This window comes from Dermacentor variabilis, chromosome 1, assembly GCF_050947875.1.
Source record: "Dermacentor variabilis isolate Ectoservices chromosome 1, ASM5094787v1, whole genome shotgun sequence".
In the NCBI taxonomy this organism is placed as follows: domain Eukaryota; kingdom Metazoa; phylum Arthropoda; class Arachnida; order Ixodida; family Ixodidae; genus Dermacentor; species Dermacentor variabilis.
In genome coordinates this window covers 122,709,641-122,735,347 of record NC_134568.1, presented here as the reverse complement: position 1 = coordinate 122,735,347, position 25,707 = coordinate 122,709,641, and the positions used below count along the sequence as shown (strand labels likewise).

Here is a 25,707-nt window from a genome sequence, read left to right as displayed (position 1 = left end):
CTATCTTCTGCTTACATCACCAGGATGGCGCCAATTTTTCCAGTGGAGAAATGTCACAAAGAAGAAGCGCCAGATATGAAATGTAAGAAAGAAGTGCCGGTCAGTCAGGTGCATCACCAGCGCTTTACGCATGGGACCGGTTCTGACTGCTCGCAGGATTTCGACTACCACACCGAGTTCGACCTCTCGCTCCTTACGTACCCTGTCAATAAACACTTTGACAAAACTTGAAACACGAGCGGATGCATCATAAAAGCCTAGCAAAAGTAAACTTCTTTTTAATGCCAAAGCTGAAAGGAAAAAGTGACGCCATTACTGCTCGTTGGAAGTGACGCATGACTCGGAACATGCAGCTACTTGGCATAACCTCCGGGTTTATGTGCCGCCTACAGCTGCCTGCAACGTGCTAAAAATCTAGGGAGGCGAAATGCTGGGATTTACGTCAAGTCTGATAACCATCAGCTGCATGTGTCGTGTGCTTAGGTGCCATTTAAAGGCTACTAATAAGAAAATGAGACAATTACCAACCTCGCAAGCTTTACCAAAATTGCTTTAGTATAGTACTCATTCATAACCAATTTAGCCAAAGTGAAATTTTGTTGTAGTCGGCCTGTCAACCAGAACCCAATTATCAGTTTCTGAGGCATTCGGCATGAAAAAAGAAAGCGATATAGTATAAATGCACCAGCATCGCTTCTGTTGATGTCATGGAGAATGAAATGGAGTGTCTCAGTAACAAGAATGGCATGTATGCGCAATTATAATGCTCTTTGTTATGCTTCTTGCCTAATATAGCTCTGTGCTAACAAACTTCAGTCGCATCTAACATATGACACATCTATCCCTTTTTGTTGCAGTTTATGTTTTTTTGTGCTGGTAACATGAATCAAGAAAACACATGTAATCATATGCTACACAGGAGCTTCCACTGAGAGGTCAGTACTTACATGATGGGCACAGTCCAATCGTTTGGCACATCTGCTGGGGAGTGAAGTCCTGAAGTATGAGGGATACAATAACCTCAAAATATGTGTTGACCATGTTAACGCACTCTTGCCGCCTATCTCCGTGGAAGAGGTTACAAACTTCATCTAGTGCTTGCTTGACCATCTCCTAAAGGAAGCACAAAAGAGCAGGAAACTCAGCAGTGTCGGCAATTTAGTAAAGTTCAAATTTATTTCAGAGGTTATTTGGAGCAATCATATACATAACAAAAGCACACTAAAACACAAGGAATAAAAATTATTAAAGAAAACGGGAGCGAAGGGTGAGGGGGGCGGAATATTGTCTTAATATAACAGATGCAATAGAACTTTATTAATATTTAGTACCACTTATAGTAAGAATGGAACAAATCAAAGAAAGGAAAACGCAAATAAGACAGAGCAATTTCAACCAAATAAGTACTTTGAGTAGGTGCAAATGCCATAAAATGAAAATAGAAAAACATTAGTTAATGACATCAATGCAGAAACAATGTTTCAAACATAGGGGCAAATTACATTATTCATTCTCTTTAAGGGGCCCTGAACCACTTTTTATTGAAGTGGAGAAAGACATCTGAAGTGAAGATAAGCTATTTCAGAACCACTTTGCCGCGAAAAAGTACTTCAATGCGTTCAGCAGAAGCGGAGTTATCGGCAATCAAACATGGCCTCAGCTGTGCTCCCCTTCCTCTTCCAATGCCTTGCACTGCGCCAAGACATCACCATGATGCGCAGTTCAAATTTCCGATTTGGTGCCTATGACACACTAAACGTAAGCCAAACGAGGCTGTCCTCAGAGAGCCGCAGTGCGCTTAGCCCCTGGACTCGTGGTGGCACCTCGCGGCGGCCGCTGTGTAGCTGAGCGCAGCGACCAATAGCAGCCACGTATTGGTGTGTGCTTTATGACGAAATAGAGCACACAGAAAAGAGCGAGCATCATGGGGTTTTTGAAACGAGAGCGTTTGAGAAAAAGGTGACTTCGCGCTCCGCTTGCGAGCTCCATGGACCGCGTACGACAGCAGAGCTTGGCTGAGATGTTCACAACAGCGCATGCTACCCGCGGACTATGTTGTTGCACCAAGCCCGAAGGGTGGTTCAGGGCCCCTTTAAATACATACGTTACAGGCAACCAGTGCTGAAACTTGGCATGCCAACAGCACAGCAGTAACAGACTGCCTATTGGGCGGAGAAAACAGTTTTTAGCAGCAAATGCTTCGATTTTGTGTCAGCGTAATTTACTGCTCATCTCAAGCCGCATGTGTCCAGCGTCGGCACCGCCGTGCTAGAACGTAAGAGCGCATGTGCTCCTCAAGCTTGGCCAGGCATGCCAGGTGTTATCAAATGTTGATACGAGCGCCTGTCCGTCATTATTCAGGATATCGGCGATGATGATTTATTGGCCTCCCCTTTGAAACGGGGCAGTGACAACTAGTCGCCTAACCTGCTCGAGCTAATCAGGTATGCTAACCGTTCATCTCAGTGAAGCACTTTTCTTAGACGTTCTTGATATTTTTTCTCTTCCTTAAGTCTTCTACATCTACCTTGTGCCAACCTATGCCTGTAACAGACTTGGTCCTATCAATCTCTTCCCTGCTTTGTTTTCACCAATACTCAAATATCTCTTGCTTACCTCGACTGCTGAACGGTTAATGCTTCCATTCACTTTAAATCCCAGTGCTTCTGGAAGGCACACATTAACTACAGCTCTCACTGGGTCAATAGTTCTGCATTTCATTAGAATGTGCTGAGCAGTCTCCTGCAACTTGTTGCAGCAGACACATGCCTCATCCTGTTGTAAATACTTGCTCCGGTATGCTTTATTCCTTAGGCAACAAGCTCAATCCTCAAATATCAAGGCACTGGTGACATAGCATTTTTCGTATCCCGATCGTATGCAATCAGCATAGTTGAGTAGGACACTCAAATTGCCTTAGCGCTCCTAGCCAGCGCCAGTTCTCTATACTAAGGTTGGAAAAATAGTGGGCGAAGTGTGGTGTTATTTGAATAGGCAACAAGTTCTAAACTGGTACTTGAACAAATAACGAATTAGCTTGGTTAAAGGTAGAACATATTCGTCACCACTTGGAAAATTGGCCAGGATTACACTAGTAGGTTGATTCAACTACACAATTCAGCCAATGTTAGATTCCTTGCAATAACATGCACCTACCTCTGTTTTCTGGTCCTGGAGGGCATCATACACATACTGAACAATTGTTGTACAGTACACGCACGTTTCATCACTGGCAACTTTGACAGGTCTGGTTGGACCAAGCTTTCTCTGGGCTGAAACCCAAAACGAGGCACTACATCAGCAAAATGTTACACATAACTCAGACCATTATGAAGCCTACGTAAAGTGATTAGTTTTCACAAACTACAAAATGTGACAGGGTTGGGGAGGTTGATGTTGAAGAAGGCACCAATGCTAGCAGTGTAATCTGATGCGAAATTCCATGCCTTTCCTTATGAAGAATATTACTAAGGCAGATGATGATTAGGGGAATATAATTATGGATAATTTTCTGTATGTTCACACACAAGCATTAAATTTATTAATAAAGTCTCCGACCGATAATTCAGACACTGATAATTTGGACATGCTTGATTATTGGGACAGCTCTGCGACACCATGTACTTAACGTATAAGGACGACCAAAATTTTGGACAGCTTATACTGTGCCATGTAATAATTCTGACTCATGACTACATGACCCTGTGCTAATTTGGCCACCGAGTCTAGCAGAAATAGCAATACGGGTATTTTCGTTTTGATACGTAACCAACATGATCACAGCCCATGATGCCGATGCCTCCTAAAAAACTGAAACCAGGATATCCTAGTCAGTCTCGTAGCCATCAATGCGAATTCAGCGCATGCATTGACTGTACTTTCCTCTATCTGTAGCAACAGCATGATGACAATGGTAAAAAGAAGAACCGCGATCTTGCAGTGATGCCTTTCACTCAAATCCATGCTGCTCTTATCAACCATTCATGGCTGGCTGTTTCCATTGGTAACGCATGCGGCGCACCACTTTGACCACTGACAAAGCCCAAAAATTGTGAAAAGGAGTGCATAAAATTGCACAGAAAATCATGGCCACGGAATGTCTAAGCAAAGGCAGGCCTGTATGAGTGCACCAATGTGTTGACAAGCCTGGGTCGTATTCTTGGACAATTTTCGAAGATACTTTTGTGCTGACGTTATTTTGTGTAACTAGTGCTGGACACATTTACAGGTGGCAGCGTTTCTGCACTGTGAAAAGATAGCATGTTTGGCACTGTGACGAAAATGTCGTCACTAGTAGGTGCCAAGAGGTCTTGCACTAGTCATGTGATATTGAAGGTATCCCATGACCATCCAGCACATTTTTTTGGCGGCCATTTGTGGAATAGTCACTTATTTTTATTTACAAATACTGCTGTCTCAGTTTCTGAGACATAGCAGGAGTGAGTACAGAGTAATAAAAAAAAATACATTTACAAATACTTTCAACAAAATTCACCAGAATACAAGAAAACATTAACAGAATGCATAATTACGCAATTCATTTTCAAAATGCTCAGTACTGAGTCTGCGCAGAGACCCATCAAGCTTATTCCATAATTCCACCGTCCGCGAAAAGAAGGAAAACTTAAAAGAATCAAGATTCGACCTGAAGGGCACAATGTTCAGGGGATCAGATCGTCGAGTACAGCGTGCAGAAGCTGCAACAAAAGAAATCGGCGCCAGAACACTCAAGCCGGTGTGAACTATCTTATGAAGAAGGATAACGCGATCAGAAGTACGCCGATGTTCGAGAGATTGCAGCGTTAAAACGTGCGCATGCGAAGTAGGCGAGAATTGCCGGTCATAGCGACAAAAAATGAACCTGATTGCTTTTTTTTGGACAGATTCTAACATAGCTATGTCGTGCTTGAGGTGAGGTGACCAAACAACCGATGCATATTCTAGTATGGGCCTGACCAAAGTTTTATATGCAGTCAATTTGCATTCTCTTGTTGAGTTGCTTAACGTGCGTTGGAGATACCAAAGTTTTCGACGAGCCTTATTGCAGATTATTTCGACATGCTTGCGCCATTTTAAATTTGATGTTAGAGTTACACCGAGGTACTTAAACTCCGTAACATGTATTAGACTGACTCCGTCATTAGTATAAGTAAAAGAAAGGAGCTGTTTCTTGTTTGAAAAGGTCATAGCTACAGTCTTTTTTAGGTTAATAGACATTTGCCAGGTTTCACTCCAGTTACAAAACAATGAAACAACGTTATTTAGCGCAACCTGATCATGAGCATCAGAGATGGTGTTGTAGATAACGCAGTTGTCTGCATACATTCTAAGTTTAACTTGAGTATCGCCAATGATTTCTGCTACGTCATTTATGAAAATAAGGAACAAAAGCGGCCCCAGCACCGAGCCTTGCGGCACCCCAGATGTAATCTGTACCTCTGACGACTTTGCACGGTTAAATGTAACAAATTGAGAGCGCGACCGTAAGTAATCAGCTATCCAATCAACCAGCTTGCTGTCACCAAAAAATGTACGAAGTTTAACTAAAAGCTTAGCATGGCAAACCAAATCGAAGGCTTTAGAATAGTCAATAAATATGGCAACAAGCTGTCCTCGGCTGTTAAGGGAAGAAGCAATGTAGTGTGTAAATTCAAGCAACTGCGTAACAGTAGAATAGCCAACACGAAAACCGTGCTGCGATCGGGAAAGAATATTGTTTGCATTTAGATATTCCACAATGTGCTTGTGAATAATGTGCTCCAAGAGTTTAGAGCTGGTGGAAAGTAAAGATATTAGCCTATAATTTGGTATTATTTGTTTGTTTCCGGACTTGAGTACGGGCACGACGTTAGCCAATTTCCACAGCCGGGGAACTGTTGTAGAGCCTATTGATTTTTTAAATATTATAGTCAGATAGTTTGCGCGCCATTCAGAGTACCTCTTTAGGAACATATTTGGAATGCCGTCTGGGCCTGGGCTTTTCGTTACATCAAGTTTTAATATGAGGTTATGTACTCCAGAGGAGGTAACATCAAGATTTGGAAGAGAGGGCAGATTGCGGCAAGCAGAAAATGGGGGATTGGTGCCATTATCGGTAGAAAAAACAGATTTGAAGAAGTTGCTGAAGGCATTGGCTATAGTTTCAGATTGGGAGTAGGATTGGTTATTAAGAATAAAGGAAGAAGGTACAGAAGATGCAGGACTAATCGATCTCCAGAACCTAGATGGATCTTTTTTCATAAATGTAGCCAATGTATTATTAAAGTAAAAGCTCTTAGCCTCTTGCATTTTCGCTCTTAATTTAGACTTCAACGTGTTGAATAAAGAAGTATTTTTCTTACACTCGGAATGGCTTTGCTTACATAGCCGCTTAATGCGACGAGTGAGCTGAATTATTTCTCTATTATACCAAGGGTGTCTTTGGTTCCGTTTAATACATCTTTGGGACACGTACTTTGACAGGCATTCATGGACAATGTCACAAAATTTAAGGAGCAGCGTGTCTACATTGCAAAGTTCACTACAGCATTGAAAGTCATCAAAAGTTGAGGCTAAAGTGTCAAGTACGGAAGTATCGTCAGCTTCAGAAAAGTCAAAAACGGTTGTGAATTCAGGTCTTAGTGGAGGGCACACTAAGTTCAAGGCAATTTCAACAGCTTTATGGTCAGATAAGCCTTCGGCGACTTCACATTTAACTCCGTGCGATAAGAGTGGTTGGTTTACAAATATAAGGTCTAACATTGAGTTTTCGCGCGTTACAAAATCCACAAGTTGAGTTAACCCAAATGAAATAACCAAGTCGATCAGGGAAGCGCAAAGCGCTCTATCACGGCCACTTGGGGTAAGTGTGCTCCAGTTAATGCATGGGAGATTAAAATCCCCAGCTAACAATAATTTGCAACCACACAACTTGTTACTAATAAGGTACTCATTGACAGCAGGAAATATATCGTCGGAGTTCGGAGGGCGATAAATTATAACACCAACAACTATTACAATACTTCTACTGTATACTTTGCACCAAATAGCCTCAATGCCAGGAAGTTCAGGTAATAAAGAAAATTGAAGACTTGTTTTAATGAGAATTGCCACACCACCACCATGGCCAACACGCCTGTTGTTCCGAAGAAGTGCATAACCAGGAGGCAAGATTTCGATATCAATAACAGATTCATTTAACCAAGTCTCAGTAAGACAGACAATTGTTGGGTTGTGGCTTTCCACCAAACAATTGAGAGCTTCAACTTTGTTGAGTACACTCCTCGCATTTACATTGAGGACAGTTATATTCTGATCGCAGCGTCAGTCAACACGAGCCGAAGCAGTATTAGCCGAAGCAGTATTCTTGCCAGTCGCTTTTGCAGAAGCCGATTTCACGAGAGCCGAAGGCACAGAGGCTGACACCGTTGAAGGCGAACGCGCTGACGCCTTAACAATGACATTCTTATCAGTGTCCCACATGTAACGAACACCGTCAATCGTGAGTGTGTCGTGTTTAAGTCTAAATTTACCAGCATTCTTGCGCATATCTTGCGAGTTCTGCCACAGCGCTCTACGTGCCATCCGTACCCGTGCAGAGTAGTCCTCGTTTATATATATATTAGTTCCCTTAAGTTTCCGAGCGTTGTTCAAGATAGCAACCTTTGTTCTGAAATCCAGTAATTTAATGATTACCGGCCGAGGTTTATCCTTTCTTTCAGCTCCAAGCCTGTGGCAACGCTCTATGCCGTCGCATTTTACACCGAGTTTAACTGATACGAGTTCCAATACAGATTTAAGCAGATCATCAGCCGACTCGGAAGGCTTTTCACGCAAGCCATGAATAACCAAATTCTTTTTACGGAGTCTATTTTCTAACTCGTCGTTCTGACAATCTAGCTTGCCTACTACTGGGTGAATCTGGCTTTTCGATCTGCCAATGATTTGGACTTTTTGGCAGTACTTGCCGAGAAATTATCTGTCACCAACTGTACGTCCATTCGATACGCATGCACCACTGTGAACCCATTCACGGTGGCTCAGGAGAAGTTCATAAATTGTGCAGCTCGATTTCAATGGTTTGTCCGACCAATGTGCACCAAGTGGGTATAGTTTGAGAGGTCCTGAACTGCTGGTACGATTGGCTACTGAGGCACATGTGGACCCTACCCTCGCATAGACATAGCAGGCGCGCGTAAGCAGAGATTGAACGGCATTTGCGCCCGTGTGCTGTGTCGTCTGCTGCGCTGCTACTTAACACATGTAGATTTTACAATGGTGGAGCACATTTCCTGACAGGCCAAGACTATGGGACATACTGAGTGCTTCAAAAATGACTGCCTCAGATAATTAAAATAGGAGGTTCAAGGTAAAATAATAATTTTTAGTGACTAAGCTTAATAGCAGTGGCCGACACAAAAATATACATAATATTCTTCAACACAATCATTAATGAACAAAATTTCGCTAATGAAATCTTAAATCAACGACTTTAGAGGGCATGATGCAATTGCAGGATTGAAGTCAGTCAGTACTCAAGGCATGCTCTTTTGCTTTAAAATCTCCATACTTAAGAATAGTTTTGAAACATTAGTACTCTTTGCTTCTGTCATGATACAGTCAAACCACAATATAACGAAAGTGTACATGCGGCGAAGAACTTCCGTTAAATCACAAATTTCATTCATTTATGCTTTGAAGTTTCAACAGTAAAACTAATTTCACAACAAATTCCCAGAATATTCCTGGTGCAGACTACCTTGTCAATCACACTTATAAACAAATTGAAAGAAGGCAGGGCCATAATAACATGGCTATGAGAGTCGACGCATGTGGTGCAGATCGTGCCAAGAGCAATGCATCGACTCACAGTGTCCGAGATTTGCATGTGTCGCGTCGCGCGGTGCGCGGTAAATCTTGGATGCCATGGCTGACCCCATCAGATGGCATACACAATTTAAAAATTAAAGCGTAAAAAGATACCGATATTTGTCCTGAGATAAGAAAATGTTGCAGTTTCGCCAGAAAGCTCGTGCATTGACGATGATTGTAAAGAGAGAACTACATCGAGTAAGGGTCGTAGCTTTATCAGCATCCCGACCGCTCAGGCAAACGTGCACAGATCTCGCTCGATGACCACGAACACTCACTGTCACAATGCAAGCTAACGTTTTCTGCTGTGTCTCGGACACTTCCGATTATGCCAGGAAGATTAACGAAAAAATTGCTAGAGTAGAAATGCTGTCTCATAATTGAAGCCGGTCTGCCACCATCTTAGGAATGGCACAATAAAACATTAGCTTTTAGTGAAGAAAAAGAGGAGAAAAAGAGGCATTTCCTTCACACTCTCAACGAGTCTAACATGGCGTATTTTGCTGTACAGATACTGGCTGACATATACCTTTCTGTTATTGGTTCTTAGATGAAGCCTGAAGATCTTCGCAAATTTTGTTGGATATAACATCATGGAAACCCAGCCGAAGAGAATACTTTCGTGTGGAAAAACCAGCTTTAATTTTCTAATTAGCCCAGCTTTTAGATTAACAGAGCCAAAGCACTTGATCTGTAAGTGGACACCACTCAACAAGGCTCTATTTCAGAAGCAAAGTAGGGGCAAGCACAGGCTTCACCTCTGCTGGTAAGAAGTTACAAAAGCTTTCTCTACTGCAAACTTTTTCAGACCTCCTAGAGAATATGTGACCACCAACACTAGACGCACAGGAACACAATGTGTAACAAGGCACCAACCCTCTCGGCTTGTGGCTTTGCACTTGCTGCAGATTACCTCCAAGATGCAGTGCATGCCCGCGTATGGACATCCATGAGCAGTAGGAGACGACGTGCATTCTAGGGGGAGAGTGAAGCAGATAGGTGCAAGTCTCCTGCTCCTCTGCACCCCTAGCACCTGCTTGATCAAGTTACCGCTCCTTCACCCACTCCCCACCCAGCTTGCACTGAAGGGATCGTCAGTTCTCGCATAACTGTAGGTGGCATGTTTATGTGCCACCTACAGCTGCCTGCGATGTGCTGAAAAATCTGGGGAGGCGATGTGCTGTGACTTACATCAAGTCTGATAACCATCAGCTGCATGTGTCGTGTGCTTAGGTGCCATTTAAAGGCTACTAATAAGAAAATGAGACAATTACCAACCTCGCAAGCTTTACCAAAATTGCTTTAGTATAGTACTCATTCATAACCAATTTAGCCAAAGTGAAATTTTGTTGTAGTCGGCCTGTCAACCAGAACCCAATTATCAGTTTCTGAGGCATTCGGCATGAAAAACGAAAGCGATATAGTATAAATGCACCAGCATCGCTTCTGTTGATGTCATGGAGAATGAAATGGAGTGTCTCAGTAACAAGAATGGCATGTATGCGCAATTATAATGCTCTTTGTTATGCTTCTTGCCTAATATAGCCCTGTGCTAACAAACTTCAGTCGCATCTAACATATGACACATCTATCCCTTTTTGTTGCAGTTTATGTTTTTTTGTGCTGGTAACATGAATCAAGAAAACACATGTAATCATATGCTACACAGGAGCTTCCACTGAGAGGTCAGTACTTACATGATGGGCACAGTCCAATCGTTTGGCATATCTGCTGGGGAGTGAAGTCCTGAAGTATGAGGGATACAATAACCTCAAAATATGTGTTGACCATGTTAACGCACTCTTGCCGCCTATCTCCGTGGAAGAGGTTACAAACTTCATCTAGTGCTTGCTTGACCATCTCCTAAAGGAAGCACAAAAGAGCAGGAAACTCAGCAGTGTCGGCAATTTAGTAAAGTTCAAATTTATGTCAGAGGTTATTTGGAGCAATCATATACATAACAAAAGCCCACTAAAACACAAGGAATAAAAATTATTAAAGAAAACGGGAGCGAAGGGTGAGGGGGGCGGAATATTGTCTTAATATAACAGATGCAATAGAACTTTATTAATATTTAGTACCACTTATAGTAAGAATGGAACAAATCAAAGAAGGGAAAATGCAAATAAGACAGAGCAATTTCAACCAAATAAGTATTTTGAATAGGTGCATAATGCCGTAAAATGAAAATAGAAAAACATTAGTTAACAACATCAATGCAGAAACAGTGATTCAAACATAGGGGCAAATCACATTATTCATTCTCTTTAAGTACATAAGCTATAGGCAACCAGTGCTGAAACTTGGCGTGCCAACAGCATTGCCGTAACACACTGCCTAATGGGCGGTAACAGTTTTTAGCAGCAAATGCTTCGATTTTGCGTCAGCATAATTCACTGCTCATCTCAACCCGCATGTGTCCAGCGTCGGCACCAGCATGCTAGAATGCCGGTGCCGACGCTGCCGGTAAGAGCGCATGTGCTCCTCAATATGTGCATTGCTACGGATAGAACTTGGCCAGGCGTGCCAGGTGTTATCAATTGTTGATACAATTACACGTCTGTCATCTTTCAAGATATCAATGATGATGATTTATTGGCTACCCCTTTGAAACGGGGCAGTGACAACTAGCCACCCAACCTGCTCGACCTAATCTGGTATGCTATCCGTGCTTTTCGGTGCGGCACTTTCCTAGATCTTCTTGATATTTTTTTCTCTTCCTTAATTCTACACCTACTTTGTACCATTATCTATGACTGTAACGAATCCAATCCTATCAGTCTGTTCCCTGCTTTGTTTTCACCAATACTCAAACGTTTCTTGCTTACCTCGACTCCTGAATGGTTAAGGGGGAACGTGGCTTTCAGTACCAACTTTCTTGTTTCTTGGTGGACGTTGATGAAAATTGGCACAGAGACTAAGAATGTCTGTACGATGCTTTCATAAAAATTTCAGAACCATATCACGAAAACTTCTTGCTAGATAAATTATTTCTTTATAGAACCTCGTGGAGAGACTGGAGCATTTACAAAATGAAGTAAAAAGTTTACTGTATGCACAGCCAAATGTACACAGAAGGAGATAGCATTCTCGAAATTATTTTTTTCGCTATACAAAAATTTGTAGTTTACGTTTTTTCCAGTACCACTGCAGTGAGCACACTTGCACTGCAAACAAGGAACCTTACTAAGAATTCATAAAACACTAGGATAAAAAATAAGAGCGCTATCCCCCAAGTACAGTTCAAGGAGCCTTATAAAACAAACGCAATCAAAATGCGTAAAGTAGTTGCCAAGATATCTGCTCCACGAACTGAGCAACATGCCAAAAAAACAGTGTTGAGAAACGAGGTTCAAAGTGGTTATTAATTCAATAGGCACCAGGGTTATAGTCCTTCATGTCCATTGCAACGCGGCATCGCTTGACCACCTGACCTTTAGCCCGATGAGCTTTTGCAGCCTTCTTTTTCCGCATGGCATCTTTTTCAGCTACTCTATGTAGTGCATGGTGTCCAAGCTAAAGAGGGGACATGGCTTTCAATATCAACTTCCTTATTCATGGAGTTTGATCAAAATTGGCACAAATGTTTAGAATGACTCCCTGATGCTTCCGTAAAAGTTTCAGAGCAATATCTTCCGAACATTTTATTTAATTTTATTGAGCAGAATTTTTCCCCCTCAAACTTTCTGGAGAGCCTGGGGAACTTAAGAAATGTGATAGCTAAATGTGTGCTGGTCATGAAATTGTTGCTTTTCTTTTTTTCACAACATAAATTTTTTGGAGTATCATTTTTTTTATGTTACCTTCACATCAAGCACACTTTCGGGGTAGACAAATAGCCATATCATAAACTTACAAAGAGTTGAGATAAGAAAGCGAGAATGTCACGACCTGCACTGTAGCCCAAGGAATGTGACAAAAACAAAAAAACGGAGTCAAAATATGCTAAACGGTAACAAAGAAATCAGCTCCAGAAACTGAGCAGAAAGGCAAAAAAACAATTTTGAGAAAATGGCTCTCAAAGTTTCACCTTCTCTTCAGTTCTCTAAAAGGCACCAAAATAGTTGTCTTTGGGGTGTTTTCTGATGTGCGGCTTCTTGTACATGTGGCCTCTGGCCTGGTGTGCCTTCACCCCCACCCCCCCCTTTTTTTGTATGGCATTCTTTGCTGCTGCTCTACAAAGAGCATGGTGCCTGGGCTTCAAACCAAGTGAGGAGCAGAACTCTGTGTGGGCATGAATATAGTTCCGGTGCTGTACCTGCAGGATGCCCGATTGATATTAGTCTTCAGTGCAATCAGTGAGGCATTTTTTTCTTTTGGTAGAATTGACCATGTTACTGAATGAAGGCTCTGAGTGTCGGCAGCCTTCTGCGTCATCTTCACTTGACAATGGCTGTGGAACTTAGGATCAGAGAGCCAGTGATAGATATGCAACTGCTAGGTGCTTTCCAGAATTGTACTTTTGTATGCCTCGATCACTTCTGCAGCCAGGTGTCTGTGCCAGCCCAAGGGGCCTAGAACAGAGGTCATTATGAAGTTCTCTTTATGAGGGGGTGGTATGATAGATATTGTTACGAGCTCTTGTGACAATATGATAATAGAGTGAACGCGCAATATGCTTGGTTGCATGTCCGAGGTGCCGATGTGCGAAATGCCTAGGTGCGGGCTCGAGGAGCCGACGCTCGATGTACTCAGTCGCGCAGTCGGAGGCGTCGATGCACAAAATGCTCAGGCAAGGGTCTGCAAAGTCCACGCGCGATGTTCTTGATCGCCGAGTCGGAGACTGCTATGCGCGAAATGCTTAGCCGCGGGTCTGAGGATTGCTAGCGCGATGTGCTTGGTCACTAATTCCGAAACACCGAGTGCTGAAAGGCTTAGCCGCATGTCCGAGGATTCTGCGCGCGAATCTTGGTCGCAATTCGCGTCACCGATGCTCAGAATGCTTAGCTGCGGGTCTGAGACGTAAAAAAACGTTGGGATCGGCCACCCTACTGCGATGTCCCCGTACCGCCCGTTTTGACACGTTGAGATTACGGCGAGTGGAGACGTCCATACTCGCGAGGTGCAAAGAACCAAGTAGACGACACGAGTGCCACACCAATGGCGAACCCCGCTGGAGTCACGTGGAGGGCGCGGCTAATCGCAGACTCTAGCCAACTCTAGCACGACCATGGAGGGGCACAACCTTCAATCATTTGCTTTTTGTGTGCTTGTTTCTGTATGGAGGAGATAGCTGAAGCGGCAAATTTGAAGACGGCGAAATGCGCTTTCCAACAAGACCAAGATGGCAGCGCTTGGTTGCGCTGTTCCGGAGATATTGTCGCTTGAAGAACGCTGCTCTTTCTTGATTTCCGCGAAATATTTCGCAACCTTGGCTGATAAAACACATTTTTTGTGCACTTCTACGTGGTTTACAGTGATGATATTTCGGACTCCGATAAAAACAGAGTTATACAAACTCAAAATATTACTTTCAAAAAATATTTTTTTGTTGCCCGTTTATCACAATGCAAAAGCCGCATCCCACTTAATGCTTCCATTCACTTTAAATCCCAGTGCTTCTGGAAGGCACACATTACCTACGGCTCTCGCTGGGTGAACAGTTCTGCATTTCATTAGGATGTGCTGAGTTGTTGTCTCCTCATATTTGTTGCAGCAGACACTTGCCTCATCCTGTTGTAAATACTTGCTCCGGTATGTTTTTTTTCCTTAGGCAACCAGCTCAATCTTCAAATATCAAGGCACTAGTGTCATAGCATTTTTGAAGCGTCCCTATCGGATGCAATCAGCATATTTGAGTAGGGCACTCAAATTGCCTTAGCGCTCCTAGCCAGCGCCAGTTCTCTATACTAAGGTTGGAAAAATAGTGGGCGAAGTGTGGTGTTATTTGAATAGGCAACAAGTTCTAAACTGGTACTTTAACAAATAACGAATTAGCTTGGTTAAAGGTAGAACATATTCGTCACCACTTGGAAAATTGGCCAGGATTACACTAGTAGGTTGATTCAACTACACAATTCAGCCAATGTTAGATTACTTGCAATAACATGCACCTACCTCAGTTTTCTGGTCCTGGAGGGCATCATACACATACTGAACAATTGTTGTACAGTACACGCACGTTTCATCACTGGCAACTTTGACAGGTCTGGTTGCACCAAGCTTTCTCTGGGCTGAAACCCAAAACGAGGCACTACATCAACAAAATTTTACACATAACTCAGACCATTATGAAGCCTACGTAAAGTGATTAGTTTTCACAAACTACAAAATGTGACAGGGTTGGGGAGGTTGATGTTGAAGAAGGCACCAATGCTAGCAGTGTAATCTGATGCGAAATTCCATGCCTTTCCTTATGAAGAATATTACTAAGGCAGATGATGATTAGGGGAATATAATTATGGATAATTTTCTGTATGTTCACACACAAGCATTAAATTTATTAATAAAGTATCCGACCGATAATTCAGACACTGATAATTTGGACATGCTTGATTATTGGGACAGCTCTGCGACACCACCACTAGCCCCATAGACTTAACGTATAAGGACGACCAAAATTTTGGACAGCTTATACTGTGCCATGTAATAATTCTGACTCCTGACTACACGACCCTGTGCTAATTTGGCCACTGAGTGTAGCAGAAATAGCAATACGGGTATTTTCATTTTGATACGTAACCAATGTGATCACCGCCCATGATGCCGACGCCTCCTAAAAACTGAAACCAGGATAACCTGGTCAGTCTAGTAGATACCAATGAGAATTCAGTGCATGCATTGACTGTACTTTCCTCTATCTGTAGCAACAGCATGACAATGGTAAAAAGAAGGACTGCGATGTTGCAGTGATGCCTTTCGCTCAAATCCATGCTACTTTCATGGCTGGCTGTTTCCATTGGTAATGTATGCGGAGCACCACTTTGACCACTGACAAAGCCCGAAAATTGTGAAAAGGAGTTGCATAAAATTGCTCAGAAAATCGTGGCCACGGAATGTCTAAGCAAAGGCAGGCCTATACGAGTGCACCAATGCGTTGACAAGCTTGGGTCGTATTCTTGGACAATTTTTGAAGATACTTTTGTGCCGACATTATCTTGTGTAACTAGTGCTGGACACATTTACAGGTGGCAGCGTTTCTGCACTGTGAAAAGATAGCATGCTTGGCACTGTGACGAGAATGCCGTTGCTAGTAGGTGCCAAGAGGTCTTGCACTAGTCATGCGACATTGAAGGTATCCCGTAAGTGACAATCCGGCACATCTTTTTTGGCCATTAGTGGAATAGAGTCACTTATTTCTGGGTGAATTTCGCTTTTCGACCTGCCAATGATTCTGACTTTTTGGGAGTCCCAGTTGAGTCCAACTGATCTGTCGCCGACTGTACGTCCATTCGATAAGCATGCACCACTGTTAACCCATTCATGGTGGCTCATGAGAAGTTTAGAAATTGTGCAGCTTGATTTAAATGGTTTGTCCGACCAATGTGCACCAAGTGGGTATAGTTTGCGAGGTCCTGAACTGCTGGCATGATTGGCTTCTGAGGCATATGTGGACCCTGCCCTCACATAGACATAGCAGACGCGTGTAAGCAGAGATTGAATGGCGTTTGCGCCCGTGTGCTGTGTCGTCTGCTGCGCTGCTACTTAACACATGTAGATGTACACCAAGTCGGCACTGACAGTAGAGAGGGTGTATAAAAATCTTGAACCAGCCCTGCACCTTTCATGCACCTTTTAGAACAAACGGTGTGGTTAAGAGGGTGCCATTGCTGCACCACTGAAACGGATGGCAGGGTGCAGCACCTCGTGAACTGGTTCAGGTGAATCGAACAGACCTTGTACTGCAGCAGGACACAGCATTGCGTTCAAAAACAGCCAGAGGATTTTTATTGCGTAAATTGTGACCGCCCGGCAGCTGGCTGTTACAACCCCTTCTGTTGGTTGCGACAGGCTGGCAGTGATAAATTCTTGATGTTTTGGACATAACAGCGTGTACCAAATATACTGGCCATTCATTGAATTCCTATCTCTAGTAGGCATCAGTTATCAAGGTAGGCATCATCATCACGGTCATCCACCTATCTTAAGTCCACTGCAGGACGAAGGCCTCTCCCTCCAATCTCCAATTATCCCTGTGCTGCACCAATCGATTCTAACTTTCGCCTGCGAATTTCTAAATTTCATCACCCCACCTAATAAACGAGAAGAAAGGGGGTTAATCGAGGGGCCCGATTTTTATTAGTCATATCATAAGAAGCCAACAAACAGTGAGACCAAGGGAAACATAGGGGAAATTACTAGTGCTTAATAAATGAAATAATGAAACGATAAATTAATGGAAATGAAAGTGGATGAAAAAACTGACAGTACGCCATGAGTGCAGCTTTGATTTTGTATCCAACTGTAATATACAGGCCACTCTTGGCTCAATTTTCTTGGAAAAAAGGTGCATGCTAATATCCGGTAAGTACAGCATTCATTCGTTGCGGGCTGCCATTACAGCTGGCAGGCCCAAAATGGGCATTCTTGGCAGGAGATAGCATGTCTTTGATGCATCCAATGTCCCTTAGCACCACCAAGACACAAGCTACAGCCGTTTGGGTAACAATTGGGGTCAAACCCATAGAAATACATAGATATTTGCTGGAACCTTCGGTCAAATTGAATTAACTAAAATATCTACTTAACTGGCGACAAATTAACAGAACGAAAGACAGTTACCTGTGAAACGTGTTATAAACATCAGCAGCAAAAGCAAAAAGCAAAGGTTCATGTGACCATGATCACGAGGCAAACTTTGCGAAATTGTAAAATTAAACAAATCAAAGCAAAGACTTGTGCCATGTGGTACATGTTAAATTGATAGGCATGCCTATATAGCATGCGATAGACAATGGGGCATATTGGGGCAATGGGACAAGGGATGCCACATTAAGAAAAGCTGCAGTGTTGGACAAAGAAAGGATGCAATGTAAAGGCAAACCAATAATATGCTTGTTGTAAAGCAAACAGGCCTCTACAGTGTATATAAATCTAGGCAGAACATGGAAACCTACAGCATTTAAAAAGCCAAGCATGTACATTTCTGTGTATGACCTCGTAAAGGTTTCATTCCCAGGTTTCAATGGTCATATAAAAAGAATCATCATTTATGTCCAGCTCCTAGCAAAATTGACCTGTATATCAAGGGGCTAAAGCGAATGAAAATTTTTAAGTACCCAGTTTTTAATAGTGCAACGAAACACTCATCCTCGAGTGTTTATACAGTCGAACCTCGATATATCGAACAGTGCAGTGATCGTTAAATAGTTTGATATAGCCATAATTCGATATATAAAATCACATAAAAAGCATATAAAAAAATTATACAGATCAATCAATGAACCAATCGTAGCACAGTAAATACAGTGAAACCTCGTTAAACTGTAGTTGGCCGGAGCTCAGAAAAAGCACATACTAAACGGTAGTACTGCTTAACCGAAATAGCATGAGATCGCCCACTTAACTGTCAAAAACGGAACTCTGAGAAAGTACAATGAAAGGGGAAAAAACATGCAGTATTTATTTACTTCACGCAACAAACATGTTATTTTCGTTTGATGCCGCGGCGGCCTAGCAGCGACGACAGCGGCCTCAAACTTGCTGAAGCTGTGAGCCGGCTTTTCAGCCGACCCCTCTTCTCGGCAAGCACTCGCATGGCAGATTCCTCGTTCATGTTGCATATTCTCAGTGCACAGGCATGGTAGCATTGCAGAAGTCGCGGGGCACCTTTTCATTGCGGGGTGCTGTTCTCATCGAGACGGCTGCATTCATGAGGCTGACGTAAAGCACAGCTTCTGCCACTGTCGGGCCTGAATCGCCTGTGCTTTCGCTTTCCATGTCGTCCTTATCACTGTCGCTAGGCGACACTTCAGCAACAACAGAGGCAATGATGGCGAAAAGTCAGCCCTCGTAGCCGACATCTCTTTGCGGTCGCAGCAGCGCTGGTGGGCAACTTCGCATTCCAAATCCCACACACGGTAGTCAACAGTAGACCCATGTCGCGTGCCAACGCCAACTTTTCGCATCACGTTCGATAGCACAAACGATGTCTCATTTTTCTTCTATGCTAAGCACCCGGCGTCTTTTTTATCCGAGTTTCGGCATGACGCGAGTTCTCACTTGCACGACGCCACAACGCCCGGGCACGGCGCCGAAATTATGCTGATGTTGGTGTGGCTTCACACGCAAACACACAGGGCGCTTGGAGGCCGTTGTGCTCATCTCTGAGGCTTGTTGTTCTGCCGAGCCACCCGATGGAGATGACGCACCGCCGTGTTTGAGTGACGAAAAGTGGAAACACTATGTGTTAACCGATGCATACGAAATAAGCTGGTATGGTTTGTGCGGATACAAAACACATTATGTTCAAAGGCCGCTGAGTCGGGGATTTGACTTTACTACTTTAAAACGAAACTGCTGTTTAAGCGGGTACGGTTTAACAAGGTTCAACTGTGCTCACTTCAAGCTTCACACAACGTATTTGTTTCTTTGGCTGAAATTACTGCAGCACAATGTAGATTGCTTCTTATTGGCAGCTGCGTGCATAACCATGGCGTCCTCAACATAGTCTAAATGATCCACAAGCAATAGGCCGGTGCTTTCTATTGCACCGCAGCAGCGGCGTAGATGGGCCAAAGCAGCTAAAGCCTCAGTAGAAGTTGCGAGCGGGACAACATCAGCGCTTGCTATATCAACCTCCGTAGCGTCTTTGTTTGACCGCTACTTCCATTGTAATCTCCATGTCTGTCAATCGAAGCATCTTGAAACACTGTCAATAACAAAGTATTAAGTGGCGTCTGCCATGGCATCTATAAGTGAGCCCAGTCAACATCTGCTGTCGCGCGTCTCTGCGGAAGCAAACGCCATTCCTCGTGAGGCGCGGCAGGCACAGAGCGCGGCAACGAGGAGGAGTCAGTGCGGCAAATGCAATGTGTCGTTGACGTTGTCGAACTAGCCAAGGCGCCACATGCGTACGCTACTACGTTCAAATGGCGTCCTCGGAGCTATCAATGTGTGCAGCTATAGCACGCAGCAGGCGAGAACGCCTATCACGCCACTGCTAACGTCGAGCATGTTGTGGGAAAGCTCACCGCCTGTCAATAGAGAGCACGTGGTCTGGGGTGGTGAAGTTCGATACAGTGAAACCTCATTAAGCCGTAGTTGGCCGGAACTCGGAAAAAGTACGTACTAAACGGTAGTACTGCTTAACCGAAATAGCATGAGATAGACCACTTACCAGTCAGAAACGAAACTCCGCGAGCGTGCGATGAAAGGGCAAAAACATGCAGTATTTATCCACTTCACACGACAATAGCCGGTAATTTTCGTTTGATGCCGTGGCGGCCTAGCAGCGACAACAGCGACCTCAAACTTACTGAAGCTACGAACTAGCTTTTCAGCCAGCCCCTTCTTCTCGGCAAACACTCGCATGACAGATTCCTCGTTGGCGTTGCATATTCTCCGTGCACAGGCGCGGTAGAGCTGCAGAAGTCGCGGGGTGCCTTTTTCATTGCGGGGTGCTATTCTCATCACAATGATTGCATTCATGAGACTGGTGTAATGCGCAGCTTCTGACACTGTCGGGCCCGAATCGCCCCTGCTGTCGCTTTTCATGTTGTCCTCATCACTGTCGTTAGGCGACACTTCCACAACAGAGGCAACGATGACGAAAATTCAAACCTCATAGCCGGCATCTTTTCGCGGTTGCAGCAGCACTGCCGAGCAACTTCTTCACATTCCAAATGCCACACACCGTAGTCAACAGTAGATCCCCTTCACGTGCCCTCGCCGACTTCTTCGTGCCACATGCAATAGCATGAACGATGTCCAATTTTTCTTCTATGCTGAGCACCCGGTGCTTTATACGAGCTTTGGCATGATGCGAGTCCTCGCCGCCAAAATTATGTTGATGTTGATGCCGCTTCATGCGCAAATGCAAAGGGCCCTTGGAGGCCGTTGTTCTGATCTCTAAGGCTTGTTCTAATAGGCAGCCCGATGGGGATGACGCATGGCCGTGATTACGCGACGAAAAGTGGAAATACTACGCGCTAAGATACGTACTCAATAAGCTGGTACGGTTTATGCAATACAAAACGCATTTTGTTCAAAGGCCACTCAGTCGGGCATTTTACTTTACTACTTTTAAAACGAAGCTACTGTTTAAGCGGGTATGATTTAACGAGGTTTTACTGTATATTCATTTTACGTCTGACCTCGTTCGAAATAAAAAATTTTAAATACATGCGATTTTCTAGGTGATATAGAAAGTGTTTGATATATGCAATAATTCGATATATCCGTGTTCAATATATCGAGGTTTGACTGTATCTGCAGCTGTTACTTCCAAAAGCACATAGAAATCTTGTAAGCAGAACTTTTCGATCTGAGCAATCTCAAAAGAAATAGGAGTCCCAATGCCAGCAACACTGAGAAGTGAGAGCGAATTGGGAAAGCAGAACGGTGGGTGGCTTTTGCAGCAGTGAGTGCAACTTTCATTAACCATCCAAATTTTTACTTTTCACCTTGCCCAAAAATAAAATACTGCTCTATAAGTTGCTGCATCTGTGGCTAGTGCAACTACTTGTACTAGATAGTGACAACGTGGTGCCCTTTTTGGCAGTGGGCACAAGACCTCACAACACCACTATGGCTTCCGAGAATGGGCTACAGCGTACCCCACTTGATCTCTGAGGCCATGGCGCCACTTTTCTACTCATAACAAGCGAAGATTTAGCTGTGCATTGCAAGTTACAGAAAAAATTATAATAAAGAAAATGTATTGCATTTCCATATTAATAAAAGGCCGTGGAGCCACATACAATGATAGATGGTCAAATGATAGGGCATCCTATTTTTTTGTCATGCTTTTGCTGCGTGAGGGTGCCAAAGGTCATTTCTCACGGTTCGTTATGAAGAATTAAAAATATAAATCCTAGTTTAATGAGGAAAACGGCGCTCGTTTCAGTCAATACGAGATACGACCTTTCCATCAGTGGGGCTATCTCGATTCACATTCTGAACATTCTGTCTGTCCCTCTAACAACCGAATAGGCACGCGCTAAAGACACCAACAAACAGAAGACACGCCCAACCAACAGAGACAAGAGCCTTACCAGAAGGGCAGAGGCCAAGCTCTTGGCAGACCTGTTCAGGCGTAAAGCCCTGCAAGATGAGATCCACCAGCTGATCATAGTAGGTGTTGACTGTGTCTGTGCACGTCTGTTTCCACGAGTCTGGCAGCAGAGAGCACACCTTGTCCAAGAGTTGCTTCACCTCCTCCTGCGCCACCAGCCGCCATAAAGGATAACAACATTTCTACTCTCGCACAATAAGGTATCACAAGGTAAGGAGAGGGTAGTGCAGACTTATTTAGTAGAACAGCCTAAAGATCTGAAAAGTCATATGTTTAAGGGGGCCCATGGGTCTTGGAGACAAAAAATTCACTGAAAAAATTGATATTTATTTTATTTTATTTTTCTAGTCCCTATATCAGGGCAGACCTGCTGGCAAAAGGCCTAGTTCAAGATGATATGTCATTGAGGCAGAAAACACTGTATTTGTTTTATGAAATGCTCAGTTTTGAACATGAAAGTTTTGAATGACCATTTTGTGTCATTCAATATTCCAAAACTGTCCATCACAGCCAGACCATCTTGGTCTTATTCGAAAAAGCATCTTTGCAGCTTGCTTTCCTGCCAAAACAAGCTTTCAACACTGCTTCAGGAAAAAACTACCTGGTTTTGCAGCATAATATATCATTTTTGCACTGTTTCTAATGTTTTGCATTTTTCTCAAAAAATAACTTTTCCGGGTTTAAAATTTTGGGAGCAGCACTTTGTCCCTGCTACCCATTCAAAGCTCTTGATTTCTTTTTTGTCTGAATGTTAAGAGTCAGAGAGTGCACAAAAGCTATGACATAGTGTTTTAGGACACTGCAACATTTCTAAATCTTGTAGAAATCATCAATAAAAATTCACATTTGCAAAGTTGCAACTTTATAATTTCATAACTTCAGCTAAAACCAATCAATCAAAAAACTTTATTCATCTCAAGAAGAGAAAGTTTGTGGTGGGAAAAAGCTGCCTAACTAAAGCATGACTAAGCCCGACTAATTTAAACATGCATTATTTGAACAATCAGGAAGATACATGCTTAATTTTAGCTATCTTAGTGCAGTACATTTTTTGCAAGACACCTCCCAAATTTATAACAGAGATAATTGAAACTTTTTTGGGTGAACTAAGAAAAAAATTAATTGAATATTTGTAATTAGCAAACAAGATTGAATAGTTCCTGAAAATTTCATGAGTCAACAACAAAAACTGTTTTTATCCGGGACTCAGGTCCCGCCTTAAGTTATATGGCAAACTTGTGCCCACAAAACAAAAGTCAACAGCAGAGAAAGTGACATTCATGGTTGTCAGCCTGAAAGTTGTGACCTACAGCTGGCCACTATTTTTTACAGTCAATGTTGCACATTGCAGACAGACTGGTGGTCATTGTGGCCGTTCTAGAAACTTCTATAGGCACTGTGCCAAGAGAACAATGACACTGTGACTGTGTCTTGCATGAGGACACAAATGCAACAGCCTTGCAAGCCTTCTCTACACCATGTCAGAGTCTACGAACCCTGGTGTAGTGCATTGATGAGGAGCATCGTGCCCTTTCTTGACCGTCATTCATAGGGCAAGTCTCCTACAAACCCACCTCCACACATAACAAAAAAATTAAGCAAAATATAGTGATCAGTGACAAAAATTTGAAGGAATTTGCAAGACTGGCAAAGTCCACCAACTAACCTCAGTCTTGTTGTTCTTCAGTTCATTGTAGACAAACTGCACCACAGTCTGGCAGATGTCACACTCTTCGTCTGTAGGCTTCTTAGAGGGGACACTTGCAACAGGGTGCATCCCAGCTTTCTTTGCTAAAATGATAAAAGAAGCTCTAGTATGAGAACAAGATTTGGAGGCTTGATTTTGTGCTCAGTTTCAAATATTTCGTTCACCAGCTTGAACAGTGCTACACATCAAGTATTCAGCTATTAATTAAAAAATAATGCAATGGCACTAGTATCAATCCGCTAATGCATCCTGAAAGAAATAAAAGTGACCAATGAAAAATGTGCTGCTTGCCAAGTCAAGCATAACATGGCTCAATGCATGCAGAAATTTAAGAAGGATAAACTGGACTTCAACGCAAGAGGATTGCAGGCAGCACACACTTCTGCTGTCATAGTTAGATAAAGTGACCCTGAATGGAATTTAAAACCTTGCTCTACTTCCATCACTCATATTTTTTGTACACAGAGGAAGCCCTGCAGTACATGCGTAAAAAGGCATCTACAGTTAAGGGGTTTAGGCAAACAACTTAAGGTGGAGGGGGGGGTGGGGGCACGGTCTATGAACCACCTATTCAATTTTATTAAAAATTGGAAGGCATGTTGAGAACTATAGTATAGGGCTGAGTGCCAAATTTTATCATTAGAGAACATTTTTTCAAAGAGTTGTGGCTCCTCAAAAGCTCAAATAACTATAGCTAGTTATAAAAATTACCATCCCAAATGTTCAGCACTTTGTGCCTGATATAATATATTAGGAATGCCCAAACTATGCTACTGTGGAGCCATTTATTTAGATTTTAGTAGTTAACATAAAAAAGAATATTCTATGTATTAGGCACTGGTACAATTGCATTCAAAATTTCAATTTTTCTGTAGGGAAGGAAAAACTTAAAATCTGAGCCCACAGAAGTATTCTGCACAAAATTCAATTCCAGAAAGCTCTCTAAAGCGAAGTCTGTGTAATGTAATAGACAAACAATAATTTTTTTTAAACTCATAACCTTGCTAAAAAAATGCAAATTAAGAAAAAGCTAATAAAGATTAAGACTTTATCATCTGAAGCTCTTCTCCAAATGGTGTGCCACGTGCATGACATAAACAGTGACCAGTTTCTCGAGCATTCTCTGAATCCCTTTTGTTCAACATTTAATTTTGTAACTGCCAGGGCTGCGGCCATTTGAAACACCTGAGCTTGCCGAACAGACGCAGCCAGCGTCGGGGAAGGAGATGCAGCGTCGATCACTCATGGTGACCTGGAAAGACTGGAGCACGAGCCACTTTTGCATGCGGTCGCTCGCCCCCCGCAGGCTGTGCCACTCAGCTTTGTGAAACGATGCCACTTTCGAAAGCTGTGCCGAGTCCCAAACTTCAGGGCCATTTTACACATGCAAATGTGCGCAGAAGATATGGCAAAGGGCTGCAGAGCACTACATAATGGTGGTCAAAAACAGTTACGCAGAGCTGCATGTACCAGCAAACCGCATGTTGGCACGAAACCTCATGTGGCGGTGAATTGTAGTCAAGTGACACTGCCTGTGCAAATAGTGTCTTGAGTTTGGCTTCCTTTGCAGTTTCTGCTCAAGATGTGTTGCTTTTGACTCAATTTATCAGCCTTTGCACACATCCTACTATTTTTGTCACTCCTTAGCTTATAATTATAGGAATAGGCCATCTTTATAATGATGTAACCATTTCATACTAAGCCTTTTCTTCACACCCTGAATGCACTTTCAAAACCGAGCTTAGATGTGGCTGAAACTTTGCTGGCATTTTCTTGAATACTACTAGTTGAATAACTTGAAACTGCAAGAAACTCAAACAATGTTTTTTGACCTAAAGCTATAATATATTTTGCTCTCATGTCCTTCCTCACTTAATATGCAACAGCTGAAGCAGGACATTTGCGCCTTGATCACTATGAAGGCTGACACCTGAAATTCACAACACGTTCCACAAAATGCTACTGCCTCTACAGC

General features: G+C 43.0%; 1 protein-coding gene across 3 annotated transcripts in view; it reads right to left on the bottom strand.

Annotated features, from left to right (window-relative positions):
- Nucleotides 1–25,707, bottom strand: part of Sap-r (prosaposin) — a 100,574-nt gene that overhangs the window by 26,125 nt on the left and 48,742 nt on the right. For 2 of the 3 annotated variants that reach the window (XM_075694306.1, XM_075694301.1), the window contains 6 exons: nt 23,691–23,815; nt 22,005–22,170; nt 14,908–15,023; nt 10,548–10,713; nt 3,157–3,272; nt 948–1,113 (listed from right to left, as the gene is read on the bottom strand). In XM_075694306.1, the coding sequence (XP_075550421.1) occupies nt 948–1,113; nt 3,157–3,272; nt 10,548–10,713; nt 14,908–15,023; nt 22,005–22,170; nt 23,691–23,815 (855 nt within the window). The remainder of the gene's footprint in view (nt 1–947; nt 1,114–3,156; nt 3,273–10,547; nt 10,714–14,907; nt 15,024–22,004; nt 22,171–23,690; nt 23,816–25,707) is intronic. The other variant, XM_075694311.1, reaches the window with a different exon arrangement.